The sequence below is a fragment of the Alosa sapidissima genome, chromosome 12 (assembly GCF_018492685.1).
Source record: "Alosa sapidissima isolate fAloSap1 chromosome 12, fAloSap1.pri, whole genome shotgun sequence".
In the NCBI taxonomy this organism is placed as follows: Eukaryota; Metazoa; Chordata; class Actinopteri; order Clupeiformes; family Clupeidae; genus Alosa; species Alosa sapidissima.
In genome coordinates this window covers 26205199-26223346 of record NC_055968.1, presented here as the reverse complement: position 1 = coordinate 26223346, position 18148 = coordinate 26205199, and the positions used below count along the sequence as shown (strand labels likewise).

General features: G+C 39.7%; 2 protein-coding genes across 3 annotated transcripts; both read left to right on the top strand.

The window, feature by feature from the left end:
- The first annotated feature begins 2571 nt into the window (after nucleotides 1-2571).
- ankrd29 (ankyrin repeat domain 29) lies at nucleotides 2572-9489 on the top strand. Of its 2 annotated transcripts, XM_042057351.1 has the most exons (10): nucleotides 2572-2725; nucleotides 3370-3480; nucleotides 4277-4375; nucleotides 5136-5234; nucleotides 5617-5715; nucleotides 6890-6988; nucleotides 7818-7916; nucleotides 8076-8171; nucleotides 8430-8528; nucleotides 8791-9489. In XM_042057351.1, the coding sequence occupies exons 1-10, from the start codon at nucleotides 2714-2716 to the stop codon at nucleotides 8869-8871; spliced, it is 894 nt and encodes a 297-aa protein (XP_041913285.1). In that variant the 5' UTR covers nucleotides 2572-2713; the 3' UTR covers nucleotides 8872-9489. The 2 variants fall into 2 exon arrangements, with proteins under 2 accessions (XP_041913285.1, XP_041913286.1); XM_042057352.1 differs by lacking the exon at nucleotides 6890-6988.
- A 322-nt stretch (nucleotides 9490-9811) lies between these two features.
- On the top strand, nucleotides 9812-16224 carry LOC121677787 (vacuolar protein sorting-associated protein 4B-like). The gene is made up of 11 exons (XM_042056781.1): nucleotides 9812-10053; nucleotides 10578-10689; nucleotides 10968-11112; nucleotides 12068-12123; nucleotides 12755-12874; nucleotides 13076-13232; nucleotides 13418-13566; nucleotides 13804-13885; nucleotides 14052-14271; nucleotides 15550-15690; nucleotides 15782-16224. Exons 1-11 carry the CDS (start codon nucleotides 10027-10029, stop codon nucleotides 15881-15883), a joined length of 1311 nt encoding a protein of 436 aa, XP_041912715.1. The 5' UTR covers nucleotides 9812-10026; the 3' UTR covers nucleotides 15884-16224.
- The last annotated feature ends 1924 nt before the right edge of the window (nucleotides 16225-18148 follow it).

Below are 18148 nucleotides of genomic sequence, written 5' to 3'. Positions count from 1 at the left end.
AGATTAGAGTTAAGCCCTAAAAGCTCCAGAATCATACAAATATGTTGCTTTCTGAACAGTCTGTACTTATCTAAACATCTCTTGAGTGACTGCAGTTTCAGGAAAAACCCAGACCTCTTTTACGCTGCGATTGACACCCCTACTTTTTCGTGCCAGCATACCATCACCGTCTTGTGTCTGACTTGAAACAAGCCAAAACTTGTTATTTTTCTGCTCTGAATCGTAATAAAAAATGGTGTAAGTGTGCAAATGCAGTTCAATGTAAGTGCATGGCAAACATCCAGTGGCAGTCAGGTGTATTTGTCTGGGGCTAAAAAAAACAACCCACCTGTCCAAATGATAGCACCATTCTCAAGCATATGTTTGGTGAAAAATGATGTGCTGGGACAACCCGGATAATAACAGTGTTTGTGATGAGATAATTATACAGTACGTGTTAAAAAGTTTGCCCTGCAGGGCATTAGAATGAAAATGACAGGTAAAATGGTGTGTAAAATATGTGTTTCACGCCAGCAGGTATAAGGTAGGCTTCTCCTCTCCAAAACCTATAATGGGCCTATAAAGACCAATTAGGGGGTCTCGATGTTAGTGTTTATTTGCTGCACATTATTTCATTTATTTATTGCATTGTGAAATATAACACACAAACCATATTACAGTTTTAGATCAGGTTTACTTGATATCGGCACACAAAGACTCTTCACAAAACTTCTCAAATAGATATTTTTATACTATAGGTGGATAAAGGTGGATGAATAAAGATATTATCCATATCCAAATAAGAGAGCCACTGAAAATATTCATGTATCAGTAGCTATCAAGTATACTGTTAGGCCTACATACAGAGCTTCCTTTACATAGGCCTACATTAGGCCAAGCATCTGGTGTGTTCCAGGCATATGCAAGGGCACTTTTAGCACATCTATGTCAATATAATGACAGCATCAACATGGAAACACTTGAGAACCTTTCATTATGGTCATGAAAGTACATCAATATTGTTTATCCTGTAGGTTAAGGATGAACAACCCAAAATCTTGATACTGTCAAAGAGGAGAGGTGGCACAACATATTGCCATTTTTAAAATGGAGATCAATAACGTTGAGGTCATACATATGGATATTTGTATGTCTTTCATCAAAAGTGTGACTCCCTCTACAATTACTGTAATCTCTCAACAGTTTACCTGCTCCAGCCACAAATGTGGCATATCATACAAGAACCAGCAAAACCAAAAACAAAACCAGAGAGAGAGAGAGAGAGAGAGAAAGAAATTCAACCACCTGACACTTATATACCTACTTCAATATTCCTTTAGCCAACATAATTTTACAGACAAGGAATATTCATGTTAAAAACATTTTTCAAAACATTCATCTACTGGAATATTATTGTTTTTATTGCACTGATTATAATGGTAATTTAATGTAAACATCTTTGCATGGATGTCTGAATGTTTAACTTTTAGAGGGATTTAACTAAATAAATATGTTCTTATCAGGCCCGGAGTGGGTAATCGGGAGAATCGGGAGAATTCCCGGTGGGCCGCTTCACTTTTGGGCCGGTCGAGGGAAAAATATTGGCATTTGTCACGTTAATCTATCTTCTCTTAAAGTTGGCTACACACGTTCGCATTCTATGCCTAACACCGCAGCCTGGTAAAAAAGTCCAGGTAAAAGAGATGAAAAGTATTGGAGGAAAATGCTTCCAAATGTGCCATATGTGCCAAATGTGCCACGTAACATATTAAATGAATTAAAATATTAGCATTTTGGTATCATCCAATATGGCTATTCATAGACTTTGCAAATATTATGCAAATATTGATAACAAAACTCAAGCTTGATCTGTGTATGCAGTAGCCTATAGGCCTAAAAACAAAAGTAGCCTGAGCAGCAGATCAGCCAGTCCCCCGCTGAAAATGATGAGCCCGAAATTAACTATGACTATGGGGACAAGTAGAAAGAATAATAGAGTTAACCATATTAATTAAAGTTATTTTTATGGAAGAAAGAACAGTAGGCTATGACAGCAGTAGGCTACACGATCAACCTATATGGCTTGTTTGCTCAGAAGTGGGTGTAGTAAAGGAGCAAATCACCAAACAACAACATGATAGCTGACCCATGCAGAAAAAAACATGTAAACAATACAGTAGTTCAATATGCCTCTTAGTGGAATTGTGAGATACATTTCAAATGCTTTATTTCTTCCTTCCTGTTTTTGTTAACTTATCAACCTATCCTTGTGGAATAGTGGAATATTAGCCTATAATAAAAACTACAGGATAGTAAGAGCTGAAATGTTGCCTTATTTATCCAATTTCCACCACCACTAAAAAAGTGGGCCGGTCTTGGGCCTGAAACTCCTGGGCTGAAAAGTGGCCCCACTCCGGCCCTGGTTCTTATAATTCACAGTTGATTTTTTTTATATTAATGCGCAAGGGAACAAAATATAGGGTACAATGTCATGATAATATCCTCTATCGTTTCCGAGAGTATGTGCGCCCCTGAAGGTGTTTAGTGCGATTCGATCGGAGGGACAACACTGCGTAATAGCTGGTTGGCTTGTAGTGGCTGCGTGGTAGTTATTACAGCAACGTCAACTGGGCAGGGTGGACAGCGAGATCCCTTTGACCGTCAGCGGTCCTGAAGTTAGCCGTCGGTAAACTGTCTTCACCTAGAGCAATGAGTTGCGAATAGGACACGGAGAATGTCGTTTAAGGTAAAAAAACACTTTCAATCTCTACATTCTGGTTTAAGATAAACCGCTATGACTAGTTGCAAGAGTATTGTAGCACTGACGAGCACTATGCCTCTCAACTGACATTTCTTAGCCGAAGGCGAATTGGATAGCGTATTTTTTCTGGCATGAGCATAACTTCGCAATGACACCGGTGTTCACTGAAGTCGAATATAAATCTTTATTTTTGCTGGTGCTGGATGCCCTGTCGACATTTCAATGTACAGACAAATTACTTATGAACACAGTCTGCGCAGCCAGTTAGCCACTCTGCCAGGCGACCAGCAAGCACTATGGAAGGGAACGGAAATATTGGGAAAAAAGCTTTCCTGACGTGCTCTGCTATGCAGCGTTTTGCCATTTTATAGTCTCTAAATATTAAGCATATTGACGTTTGTGGATCCACACAAACTGCTTATTCTGCATCTGCATTTATCCATACAATTCTATATGGGGATGAATATGGAATAGGAGAGTTGTCTGTTTTGATTGCGCTGCATTAATAGCCAATCAAGTGCCAGGTAGCTGGTCCGCGGGACTCTGTGCGCACATATAGGCTGCCATGTAATGTCTCTCTGTGCACTGTGATGGCTATATGTGATGTCTATGTACATGTGTTTTTGCAGAAGGAGACGCCCCTCGCCAACGCAGTATTTTGGGCAGCACGGAAGGGAAACTTGGCTCTGCTTCAGCTGCTTCTCAATAGTGGGCGCGTGGATGCCGACTGCAAAGACTGTGTATGGCTAACCGAGCATTTATGACAAGGCAGTGTGTCTCTCTCTGTGTGCGTGTGTCTGTATATTTGTATTGATTGTGAACGCACCCTATTTAGTGAGAGTTTTGGGATGTTCAAATCTGAAAAACAAAAAGAGACAATGTCATTGTAATATCATTGGCCATTTCTCATTGCTGTATCGATTGCTGTATGTAGATTGTATGTGCACATGTTGAATACATTTCATGTTAATGCTTACTGTACTATAGAGCAGTGGTTCCCAAACTTTATTTTGGCGAGCCCCACTTTGACAATGAAAAAAACAATTGCACCCCCACTCCTATAAACACCACCACCACCTCTATGCAAAGGCTGAGTCACTCACACATTACCTAGTTGCGCCAGGATCCTGCGAGGGTTCGATTGCAGTGATTTTTCTTCCTATGAGAAATATAATAGCTACATAGTGTCTTTCTACATAGCTATATAATTTCTAGAGTGGGAACACTGAGGACCACTGCTATAGAGTTGCTAGTAATGTTATGAGTATACTGATGATGATATTTGTGATGATGTGACGGGGGGCGGTGGTAGTGTAGTGGTTAAGGAGCTGGGCTAGCGTGTAGTAGCCTGAAAGTTGTCGGTTCAATTCCCAGCTTCCACCGTTGTGCCCTTGAGCAAGGCGCTTAACCCCAAGTTGCTCCGGGGACAATGTGATCCCTTGTAATATAGCTGACATATGTAAGTCACTTTGGTCAAGAAGTGTCTGCTTAATGTAATGTAATGTAATGTAATGTAATGTTGTTCACCCTTTCCAGTATGGTACCACAGCCCTTATGGTTGCCTCATACAGCGGACACTATGACTGTGCCCGGGAGCTCATCATGCAAGGAGCAGATATCAACTTGCAAAGAGAGGTATTCAGACCATTCAAGGCACCATTCAATTGCCAACCCTTGTTGGTAGCAATTGTTTTTGTGTACAGATCTCGGAGCCTAGGCTGCCTACAGAGACGCAGTTTTTTGACGGCTTGCTTGTGAGGCAGGCAGCTAGCAGATCGTTAGGAAAGATTAGATGAATGTGATCATTTATGTTTGGGCCTTTTTTGGGCCTGAAATCGCTGATACAACCTTTACGCTGAAGTCAGAGGGAGATGTCAAAAGGAGATTAACTGTTCATTTATGCAAAACAAATAGTTCAACTAAACATAACTTACACTAATAATTGTCTGTGCCAAACAGTAAGTGTGTTTTGATTTACTCAGATTAGAGGCTTACATCAGATTTACCACTCAGCGAAAAGGCATTTATCTTTTTCAACTGTCAGCTACCTCCAAAACATTGCAGTTCACTTCCTGGAAAGGTTACCTGTTGAGCCATGCAAGGAGACCTAACAGCGTATTTTCCACATTGCATTATTAATGTGGAAAATATTCCCTGACTGCTATAGATCAATGTTAATATGATGGCTTCTGTGAAGACTTACCATCATAAAAAGCAATGGCTTGAAGTTCATGGTGCAAATGTACTTGAAAGATAATTGGTGCAAACAGCTCAACATTTGCCAAGTGAGGACCGAGGGCTAAATTGTACTGTATATCATCCTTGTGTGCCTGTCTCTTTGATGCCTGGAAGGCCAACTGATGATGCTCTCTATGTGTCTTCTGCTTTGATCTAGACAGGTTCTACTGCACTCTTCTTTGCTGCCCAGCAGGGACACAATGACATTGTCAAGCTGCTGTTTGAGTTTGGGGCCTCCACAGAATTCCGGACCAAGGTATTTAGAGTAGCCTGCTGTCATTCATGTGTCAACCTATGCAGACAAAGTAGATAATGAAAGAGAGCTTGACTGTGTGTATGGGGGAACTGTGTTAAACCCCTCCGTCTTCATGACATCTAATAACCTACTAATTATGTCATTGCCAGTCATGGTAACAAAATTAAGTGATAATGTCCTCACTAAAAATATATTTTAGTTTCAAGTTATCACAAGATTAAATCCTGCTAAACAAATATCCAGATATTGGACAGTTGGCGTGCTCTAGTCTCCATAGCATGTCTGAGCATTTGCGTGCCGTGCAAACCTTATTCTTTAGTTGTATTGTTTGTATACCACATGCATCTGACCAAAATGCATCTGATACCGATCTACTGTACAGGATGGTGGCACAGCCCTTTCTGCCGCTAGCCAGTATGGTCACAGCATAGTTGTCGAGACCTTACTGAAGAATGGGGCAAATGTCCATGACCAGCTAAATGTGAGTATTTCTTGCATACTGCTGCATATTGCTGTCTTCTATGTATTTCTCAGTTGCATGCGATACTAAGTATGTTCATGAATAGAAGATCAGTTTCTCTGTGGTTGCACTGATAGTGGGGCATTGCAGTGATCTTGACAGGGATTGGGATTTAGAGAGGATGTCTGGGCCTGGGGTTGACCGAGGGAAAAGGGGTTGTAGGGGTGGGGTGCAAGCAGATGGAATCAGCCCACTGTTTTTCTGTGCATATCCCCTGTAATCTTACGGTACTTTATTGGCTTGCCTGAAAGTCAAACATTTCTGTGTATCCACCTCTCTGGCCTACTTTAACATTATCCATTGTGCAATATGCACATGAATACACAATTACCTATAATAATCCTTAGTAAAGTGATTGGTTAGGACAGCCGTGGCCTACTGGTTAGCGCTTTGGACTTGTTACTGGAGGGTTGCCGGTTCAAACCCTGACCAGTAGGCACGGTTGAAGTGCCCTTGAGCAAGGCATCTAACCCCTCACTGCTCCCCAAGCGCCGCTGTTGTTGCAGGCAGCTCACTGCGCCGGGATTAGTGTGTGCTTCACCTCACTGTGTGTTTCACTAATTCACGGATTGGGATAAATGCAGAGACCAAATTTTCCTCACAGGATCAAAAGAGTATATATACTTATACTTATACTTATTTTGTAGTTTGATAACTACTCAGAATAGCATCACTATCACATTGTCATAAACTTAGACTGCCCTTTGCTGAAGTAAGATTTTTATTGGAAACTGAAAATGAGACTTTCTTTTTTGTCGGCATCATTTGCTAACAACAGTTAGGCAAGTTAATAAGCTAAGTGTCTTTGATTGGCAAAGACTAGCCTCAGGTCACAAGCTAGTATTTTAGCAAGTCTATTTATCTTCAAATAAGTGTAGGGGATAGAATTACATGTCCCCCCCCCCCCCCATATCTATCTTCTTGGCTGTATACAGAATTGTAAGCTATGTTTAATAAACTTTCAAAGTAAAACTACTCTTACCAGCACCCACCCTTGAGAAACTCCTCTACTATTTCTACCACCGACACCGAGCAGTGTTCTCATGAGGATCTCCCAGGCTGTGGCTATTTTTAAACGTTCTGTTGGTCAACACACACTATTTATGACTAGCTGCACTGGGATATCTCATTTCAGGACGGAGCCACCCCACTATTCCTTGCTGCCCAACAAGGTCATGTGACAGTTGTGCGTCAGCTGATATCATCTGGAGCCAAAGTGAACCACCTGCGTGAGGTGGGTGGGTAGCCCCCATGACCCCTAACCTGTCTCACGGGTGTCACGCAATGCATTACTTCATTAAGATTATCTAACAACAGGTTGGCTATAAAATAAGGAGATTTATGATGGAGCCATTCCATCATTCAGTTGGCCTTGTCTAAGCACTACAAAAGGTTACGTAATGTCTGACTTCAGTTGATAAACACATTTCTGTAATTACATCGAATTTACTGCACTCACACATACGCAAACTCATAATTATTCCTTTAACCTGTGCTGGTACAGGGAGTAATTTAAATAGGGTGCTTACACTGAGCATTTACCCACGTGTGCCATAAAGCAGACGTTCTTAAACTGGGGGTCGCCAAAAATATGGGAGGGGTCACAAAATAATTTGCAGTCTGAATTAAATACATTTTCCTAAAGGTTTTAGACCAACATCTGGGATAGTTAGTAGCCCTAGATGCAGGCTTCTAATTCACAGTGTTTCCATAATGTTTCTTTGAAAGTGGATGTTCTGTGTACACAAACTCAAATCTCTGCCTCTTGCAATGATGACCTTAAAGATGCTGGACATAAGCTTACCAGTGACAGAACACCATGCAGCCTTTTAGCCACAGAAGCGAAAAGGCTGCCATTGAACATAGCCTACCTATGAGAGAAGACAATTTCTGCCTCTACAACATTTTCCATTGTAAAAACCCATTTTGCCAGTTGGAGGGGGGGGGGGGGGGGGGGTCGCAAGACTTGGCCAATGTTTTTTTGTGGGGTCGCCAAACAAAACGTTTTAAGAACCACTGCCATAAAGCATACTCCATGTCCCATACTTTTTGCTTGGCCTTAGGATGGCACTGCCCCCTTGTGGATGGCAGCCCAGATGGGCCACAGCGAGGTGGTGAAGGTCTTACTGCTGCGTGGAGCCGACCGCGACACGGACAGAAAGGTAAACACCCTCACTCATCACATGACAAAAGTACTGAGAAATTGTTTGAATCAATTTTGTTAGGGTTTTAAATGGTTTGAATATGTTAATTCAATCATTTGCTTGTTTCCAATCTGTTTCCTTGGACTATTTGTTTGTGGATGTGGTGTCTGTTGATAGGATGGTTCCACGGCCCTGTTCAAGGCTGCACTTAAAGGACATAATCAAGTCGTTGAGGAGCTTCTGAAGTTCTCCCCCTCTCTGGGCCTTTTGAAGGTTGTACCTATGTATTTCAATCTCACACTGTAAGAGCTCTATAATTAAGACACCAAAGCATACAAACTAGTTGTACCACTAAAGCAATTTAAATCACTCTGGTAGCTGTCATAGTTGTAGTATACAATTAAGATATATACTGAACAGTTATCATGTCATAATATATCTCTAACAATATTTAAACCTAATTATCAAGTAAGTGAAGTAAGTGAGTAATTTGTATTGGAATAAGTTATTTTGTTTCGATCCTCTTTGCAGAATGGTTCAACTGCTCTTCACGCAGCTGTCATGGGGGGAAATCCTAAGACTGTATCACTTTTGCTGGAAGCAAATGCGGATCCATCTTTACCAAATAATGTGAGTATCACAAACGTTAAATCTGCTTTAGAGATTAGGGACCAAGGAAACTTAGAAAAGTAAGACATGCAATGAAAGGGTGAGAAATATACAGAAAAGGATGTGCACACACATTACACTAACAACATCAAAGGAAATATTGTCAAAGCAAGAAAGATTCTTACGGTATTTCTATTTCCTTCTGACTTCTTGTATTTGCTCCATATTTATTTGCTTCAGAGTGCTTTATTGACCAATTGTATTGTTTTTTTATTCTTAACAGAATAATGATTTCCCTGCTGATCTTACTAAGAATGACAGAATCCTTTGGCTTCTACGACCAAACATCGCCAATGGAAGTTGATGACCACTTTACCCTGGTCCTCATGTTTGACCATGGGTGTCCTAAGAAATAATGTACTTCCTGCCAGAGGTCAGATAGCAAAGCAGTTTGGATATTCCAGTGATATTTAAGAGGATATATTTTATGGTGCTTGTTTGCAACTGAAGCTATGAATTTAAAAAAACTTGGTCTCTCAAGCCTGTCTGAATGAGATGTCTACAATCAGTGCAATTTTTGGTTGAACTCAGTATTAAATTAACTAGGCCTAAATGTACTCATAGGCTACTTCTTGTAGCAACAACTTCAATGAAACCAACAAGTATTACCTTAATGATAATATTTTGCTGTACTGGTGGATATGTTACTAACTAAAATGTGTTTCATATGGAATCAATTATTGGGTAATAGAAAGACCTTGTTACTGTAAATAACAGAGCCATAATAATTTAAACCGTTTACCACTATGAATGACATTATTGTAAGATTTGGGGTTCTTTTGCCTTTTCTTTTCCGGTGAATTGCTCTGAATGTTTGGTATTTATGCTGTTAAAGGCTATATTTGTATTCTTGTTTTGCCCTTTGTTTGACAAAGACTACTTTTTTGTCATTTATGGAATAAAAAAGTTTGTGTTCATGAAATTCATTCCTTTCATCTTCATCTGTCTTAGTTGAAAAGGAATCATTCATGCTGCTCGGAACAATTTGGTGATTTTGCCAGTTTTGTCCACGGGGAGCAGCATTGTCAGACAACTTTAATCAAGTTTTGGTTGTTGTTGTCTATAGCCTACCGGTGGAAACTACATGCTAGACTACATACAACACAGTGTCGAATCGATAAAGAGCAGATGTACCCCGACTTGGGCTGAAGTCTTGGAAAAGTGTCGAGAGTGGGTTGGCCACTCCCGCACAACCACTGTTGGAGCGCCTCCAGTTCACCCGTGATGCTTGGTCATCCAAACCAATCCCTCCTACATCACTCACCGTGAATTTGTGACGTTGGCAGCAAACTCGGAAGCAACGCTGTAAACAGGGAGAGGAATAATCTGTTTTCTCTTTTAGTATAGAGATTTGTGTGTAGCCATGTAAACGTATTGTTAAAAGACTTGACGCATTTTAGGTACATGTACTTTCAGTAGTCTACAGGTAGAATAATTTAATTTAAATAGCCTACGCAGGATGGCCAATAAATCCAACAACCTACAGGTAAGTACAGTACAGGTAGCCTGCCTGCCTGCACCGCCTACCTATGCTGTCCGATTTTGTAATACTTCTCTGAGCTTATTTAAAGGAAACAGAAACTAATCCTAGCGTGTTAGCGTGTCCCTGTTGTTGTTTTATGGGTCTCTGTAATTATGTCCATCTGTTTTATAATGTTAAAAACGGGGATTTTGATAATAGCTCTAAACAAGGAAGCGCGTAGCCTAGTTAAAAGGTGAGGAGGAGTCTGGGTAATTCTTAATTACAACCAACTGAAGCTGAAATGTATCCTTATACAAGTTTACAGTGTTTTCCAAATCAATTGTGTAAGAAATTAAAACAGCACTGAAATTGGCAAACAACAAAAGTTTAAATGTCAGTCTGAAAAGTTGATATCATACTTCTCGCCATGCTTATCTGACAACACAATCCAACCAATGACAGTGAATAGCATCTTGTAGAACAAGGTGTCTGTGGTATGATGGGCACACCCCTTTCTTTTGTCACAGTGGTTTCTTTTTTCCACACAGAAAGCCATTGACCTGGCAGGCAAGGCATCAGAGGAGGACAAGGCAAAAAATTATGAGGAAGCCCTGCGTTTGTACCAACAATCAATACAGTACTTTCTCCACGTGGTGAAATGTAATGAGTTTTTAGGCTGCTGCCACTTTACTCCAAATTCACCCCAAACACATAGCAAAACTCAATAACATGTCACCAGACTGTTGCATAATGGTCAATTGCACAAGAGTTAGGTCCAATCGAACTCTTAATTAATTTTTGAGTGGACGAGAGTCTAGTTCGGCCTTTGGCCTCGTGCCCATGGCCAAACCACAGCCATCCACACTCTCGCTTGTGCCATATTGCTTAAATATAAACCAGAGTACAAGCATAATGTAATGCACCTCCATGTGTTGCAGATGAGGCTCAGGGAGAGAAAGCCAAGCAGAGTATCCGGGCCAAGTGTAAGGACTACTTGGAACGTGCAGAGGAACTGAAAGGATACCTGAACAAGAAAGAAAAAGCCCCACCATCCAAACCTGTAAAAGAGTCGGACAACAAAGGGTGAGGGAGACTTTGTGAAACTGGCACAAAATAGAACATGTGCTGTATACAGACAGATACCAGGCCATTGTATTCTCCAGGTACTACTGTGGTAGCAGGTTTTGCATAAAAGACCCATTACCTCTTAATATGTTCACAATGGCACACAAGCTTCCCTGATTCTTTCCTCCACATCTAATATGCGATGGAGAATAATGTATGACTTTGTTCTATGACGGCGTAGTCTTGTTATATGTTTCTGTATTTCAAAAGTATTTTCGGCCTGAAGACAGCACTTGGTTGGTATGTGTTTATTTGTTTATTTTAGTAGCATCTATGCCATGAGATTTAGGTAAGCTCTATTTGCTTGTGACAGAATAGCTACTTTATAGGGCGTGTTTGTAAGGTGTGGCTGTACAGTACGGGCAGAGAGCATTTATGTTCATAACAGATCACCACAGTAACAGAACACCACTTGAAAATCAGGATTATGGGCAATGCAACCTAATGCACATGTCCTTAAGATGGTCTTTCTTTATAAACCATGCTGCCTCATGGTTGCTGTTTATCTGTCTCTGTTTAGTGATATGGCAACTTGGATGGCTCTTTGTGCTTACCAGTGCTTTATGCATTAGCTGAGTACCTCTGGTTGGTTTTATGGATATACAGACTGAATTGCTGACTGGTTTCAGGGAGCAGTAAAGTCTTGGTCTTGGTTTGGACTTCATTAGACAGTCGAGCAGTAGCTTTCCCAGTGATCAAATAACCCCATAAAAAATAACCTGAAGTCAATGTGCCTTGACATTTGAGTCGATAATGCTCATTGTCTGTCTATTGATTCATTGGCTTCATTCATAGTGCAGAAATAATGGTTTGTCATATCTGATGCATACTAGACTGGTCGAGACGCATAGATTGGTCGATTATGGCACATTAAACTGAAACTGAGGACATGTTACATGTTACACTTTTACAGAGGCGACAGTGATGGGGAGGACCAAGAGAAAAAGAAGTTCCAAAATCAGCTTCAAGGTAAAAAATAACCAATGCTCCTTTCACTATGATTACATATCATCCATAATAATACAATTTTGACATTCTCTTACCCATGTGTCAAAGTAAAGATAGGCATTTGCAAGTTCATCTAATTCAGATACAACTATAATTAACAGTGTCCTTTAATTTAAAATGTATAAATGTGAGCGTAAATCCGGAAAAAAAACGTAACCTTAGCACACAGAATGTGTCTATACCACACTCTAATTATTTTATTTTTTTTCATGAAGCACTCTAGATTCTCGAATCAAGCTTGTTCTGGTGTCTTTGAAAATAATGCCAATAGTAAAGACAATTTCACAATTTGTGTACTTTCTTCCATATGGATTTGCAATGCTTAACATTTAATATTTGTAAAAATAATTATTATGATTTTTTTTGTCTCTTCAGCAACATGATAAGGAGTCAATACACTAAAATTGAGTAGCTGTGAAACATTCTAAAAGAAAATTGCAAAACCTTAATTAAAGCAGGTTTTTTGGTGTTGTGATGTCTTTACCATTATTTCCATTAAATAAATGGCCCGTTTTTATTCTGTCACCAAAGCTGTGGTGATTAATTAGGTGTTTAATTAATCACCACACTCAATCACTCTTGTTAATTGTAGGTGCAATTGTCATGGAGAAGCCAAATATAAAATGGGACGATGTGGCTGGTTTGGAGGGAGCTAAAGAGGCATTGAAAGAAGCCGTCATTCTCCCTATCAAGTTTCCTCACCTATTTACTGGTATATCTCTTAATGCTTAAATGCTTGTATGCTTTTCTACATGCTGTCATTACTTGTCATGTAGAATTTCACAACATTGTTTACATTCTAACTTAATTTTAACCATTGATTTCTTACTGCATTTTGTTGCCTTTGTACTTGTACTCTGCACAATGACAATAAAGTTGAATCTAATCTAACCTTACGTATCTTGACCTCAAGGGAAAAGGACTCCATGGAGGGGTATCCTGCTCTTCGGCCCTCCCGGAACAGGGAAGTCTTACCTGGCTAAGGCTGTGGCCACTGAAGCCAACAACTCCACCTTCTTCTCCATCTCTTCCTCAGACCTGGTGTCCAAGTGGCTCGGAGAGAGTGAGAAGTGAGCGTCAGATACCTGTAGAGGGACAGGGGTCTTTGGGTTAGAGTGTTAGATGGTGACATAAATATGAGATAGGGTTGTTGAGAATCAACTAAAGCAATCAGTATTGCAATAATGTTTATTCTACATAATAACTCTCTCTACAATATGAAACCTTATTCCCATACCTCGCTCTTCGTGTTCAGATTGGTGAAAAGCCTATTCAGCATGGCCCGAGAGCACAAGCCTTCCATCATCTTCATCGATGAGATCGACTCTCTCTGTGGCTCAAGAAGTGAGAATGAGAGTGAAGCTGCTCGTCGTATTAAAACAGAGTTCCTGGTCCAGATGCAAGGTGAGCTAAGATACCACAGGAATTTTTGATGCTCCTTGAGGACTTCCTATCCTCTAGTATTGACAGATGCAGTGGTAATTCCTAGCTAAAGTCTCCTCTGCACTGTAGCTTAAATGTTAAAATGTATAAATGTTAATACCTTGAATGTTATTTTATTGCTTTGAATATTGCCAAATCAATACATGTAAATTGTGTTAAGTTGTGTCTCTTCTAACTGGTCCACCTCCTTTTTCATAGGTGTTGGAAATGACAATGAAGGCATTCTTGTGCTTGGAGCTACCAACATCCCTTGGTCACTGGACTCTGCTATTAGAAGAAGGTGAGGATAAAAAAAATAAAAACACATAATGACCAACATAACATGTACATCATCTGGTCATAATAAAGAGAGAATGTGTTTAGTGTATATTGCATGTGTGTTTTCATGAGCATGAAAGCTCATTCAGTTCTGTGTGTGTCTCTGTGTGCTTGTGTCTGTGGCTTAGGTTTGAGAAACGCATCTACATCCCTTTGCCTGAAGAACACGCCCGCTCAAGTATGTTTAAGCTTAATTTGGGCAACACCCCCAATGACCTGAATGAAGAAGACTTTGTCACTCTTGGTCATAAGACAGAGGGCTACTCTGGTGCAGATATCAGCGTCATTGTTCGAGATGCCCTAATGCAGCCTGTCCGCCAGGTGCAGTCAGCCACTCACTTCAAACGGGTAAGGAGAAAGAACTTCATCATAGTAACTTATAAGATGTCTGATTAGATACCCATAGCCCCTTACATGAGACATAGTGAACACACCAACATTTTGGGAAATTAGCTTATTCACTGTCTCCCCTAGAGTTAGATAAGATGATACCCTTCTCGTCACTGTGCCTCTGTCTGAAGCACCCACTGTTAGCATAGCTTAGCATAGTTCACTGAGGTGGGCAGTTCCAACTAGTTTATAGCACCCACAAGTGACAAAAGAACAAAAGAACTTCACCATGTTCCCATTTACATGTTGTGACTTGTATAGTTACAACATATAGGCTACAAATAGGCAATTTTCTAAGCATATACAAACTTGGAACTATTTTCTCATTCAGGAAAAGCACTACTTGGGCGGAGTGATTTGCATGCAGCACCTGAAAAGTTGCAGTAGCAGCGTTATGCCTAAATAAGAATGTACTTCCAAGCATATGCTTAGAAAATAACTGTGTTGCATTTGACATTGAAATGTGTGCACATTGTAATAATACTAGTCAAACATGTAAATAGAACAGTTCTTTTGTCACTTTTGGGAGGCTATGCTAAGCTATGCTAACAGTGGGTACTTCACGCACAGAGATGATCAAGGGGTATTATATAACTCTGAGGCAGCTGGTGAATAAGCTAATTTCCCAAAATGACGGCGTGTTCCTTTAAAAGCCAATTGGACAGAAGCACTACCGGTCCAATGTTTGGGGTCACTTTTCTGGAATTTACATTCCACTTCATTATAGACAGAAGGCCAGCTGAGATCAGTTGCATTGGTTTTTTTTTTTTAATCAGAGCAGCAGTTTTCAGATTACATTATGTGCAAAAGGGTTTTCCAATGTTTTCTCAGTTAGCCTTTTAAAATGATATCAGATTAGTAAACAGAATGTCTCTTTGGAACATTGATGAATGATTGCTGATAATGGGCAATGTAGATATTGCCTACAACTGTCTACAATGGTCGAGAACCTTTTTGCAATTATGTAAGCACATAATGTAATCTGAAAACTGCTGCCCTGATTAAAAAACAATGCAACTGATCTCAGCTGGTATATAATTTTTGAACTTTGATTTTCAAACTTTTGACCGGTAGTGTAGTATAGCAAAGAATACTCTTTTTGGAGGATGTTATTAGTCCATAAATCTTCAACCAAATTATTGATTTTTGAAATAAAATTTATCCTTGATATAAGCAGTTCAATGTGTTTCTTCAATTAGTAATTACTACTAACACATACCACATCCATGATACCAGGTACGTGGAAAGCAGTGGAACAAACCAGATGTGGTGGTTGATGACCTGTTGACCCCATGCTCTCCTAGTGACCCCAATGGCATAGAGATGACCTGGATGGATGTGTCAGGAAATGAACTTTTGGAACCTGTTGTTAACATGGTAAAAAATAATTACGGATGTCTTTTTCCTCATGTACCTGATGAAGTAGTGAAGTCAGAAACAAATTTTTCATGACTACCTCTATTTACAGAAGGACATGCTAAAGTCACTTGAGAAGACCAAGCCCACTGTGAACGATGAGGACTTGGTGAAGCTTAAAAAGTTCACAGAAGACTTTGGTCAGGAGGGCTAATTACCTGCAGAGGACATGACACCAAAACAATACTTTTGTAACTTATATGTCTCATCTCTGTCTAGTACCATTCCTTCAGTGTTTACATATACATCTCAAAGTGCCAAGGGCTGTCTCTTCCTTCTATTGCACAAACAATGTTGGGAAGTAAGTCATTGTATCAGGATTATGTATTTAAAATACAAGGATGAGTAACTGTGTTTATATTTAGTTACAGTTTAAATAGGTGGTATTCAGAATACAGTTCCTTTGATCACTTTATGAAATTATCTTTTAAATCCTTGTAATGTGTAGGGCTATAGACTTTTCAAACTTCAATTGAAATATTTTTTCTAACCAAACCATGTATATGTCTTATTGGTGCCTCCTTTTTCTCTCTAGTTACATTGATAGCCTACATAAACCCCCTTAGGGAATGCAATATCAGTTTTTTTTGCAAGCCAATGAGGCCTTTATCCAGCCAGCACATTTTAGACCATACATTATAGGTAAGGTCCAGGGGTATAAAAGTGTTGCCTAGAAACCATCCTTCATTTGATCTTAGATCATTTCTGAAATGATCGTACGTGTGATTCAGAGAAAACGAACGTACGCCACCCTCCCAGATGTGCCCATTATAAATCACAAATGAACGTCAACTTGTGCGCACCCGGATGGTTTTAGGTCTCCGCCTTGTAAACACCCCCTCATCAATATCATTATGTTTTAATAAAATCAATGGCCTAAAAGCGGTAGCCTATGTAAACTTATATATTGAAAACATTGTATAGGCCTAGCCTATGCCATCTGATGTTGACTATATGCGTCAGTTCGAATAGCTTAACTAACTATTCGAACTGACTTAATTATGTTTTTTCCAAGCAAGGCTTTCTGGAAATAGATCGTATTCATCCATGTCCATTGTCCTCTACTCGCTTTCATTCCTTTTGCTTGCAGTAATGTGAATAATCAACATTTAGGCCTACTTTGTAGAAAAAAAAATGGTAGGCCTACCTTATGAAGGAAAGACCTCTAGGCCTACAGCATAATCCTGTACGTTATGATACAGTAGGCTACTGCGTTTCCAATATGACCCAGCGTAATATGCTGATTTAGCCTACAAAACAGAGGACTAAATTATAAGCGTGATATGTCATGTAGGCTTAACATTTCTTTTAGGATAGGCTATGTTTTTGCTGAAAAAGTAGCCTAGTTCGCCATTCATTCATTCTGCATCTTTGCGATCGTTTTCTTTATAATGTCCAATGGCTTAAACATTGTCCTTTATTGTTTGCTTTAGGCCTACCTTTATATTTTAGCCTACATTATCCAACTCACGTATTGTCATCTGATCTTGGGCGCTGCCAGTCAAAAAAAGCAAACAGGTGCGCGCTCCGCCGCAACATTAGCCTAAATATGAAGATGCCCTGCTTTCAGAGGATAACTTCCGTCCCTTGGTTGTGTAGGGCAGGCTATTTATGATATCAAATATATATAGCCTACATTGTATCTAGCTTACATTCAAATATTACCTTTCTGTTACGGAGCTGGGAATAGGCATATGAGCGCAAATTAGGATGTAGTGGAGGCCTACCCACCTCTTATTAGAGTTTATCCACCTTTCAAAAGAGTTTATTCACTTTTAATATTCAAAACTGCATTATCCAATAGTATCCTATATTCCCAATATTGTACAATAACCTCCACCATTATCAAACATGTTCTGAATGCCTTTTTTAAAAATCCCATACCGCATGGCGCAGTGCACCTCACCGAGATTGCAGAATTCTTAGTTCACCCACCTCTTATTTTACCACTACATCCCTGGCACAAATGTACTTTTTTACAAATGTACTTTTCTCTCCTAAACGAGGGCAATTGGATATTTTATGATATTAGATTGGTGAGAACACTAAATCACCTGTAAGACTGTTTCAATCATTCTATCGTAGGCCTTGGTGTGTGTTTTTTTAGATATTATGAAATAAGTAAGCTATAAGTTTTTTTCACTTTCTTAAGTGGGCTATAGTTCTCATTAGCAGTTTTATGCCAAACCATGAAACATTAAGCATGCGTCCAAAAACGTCTTTAAAAATCTTCTGATATTGATCATGCATATGGCAAAGAAATACATGAGATCGTTGGTCTTGGAATTTTCAAAATGCATAGCATTTAGACCTCAGATTACTTGCAGTACCCAGGCATTACCACAAGGAAATGGTCGTACGTCAAGTTTGAACCTGACGTGGAGATAAGCACTTTTCCACGTCAAAGACGGTTTTTATA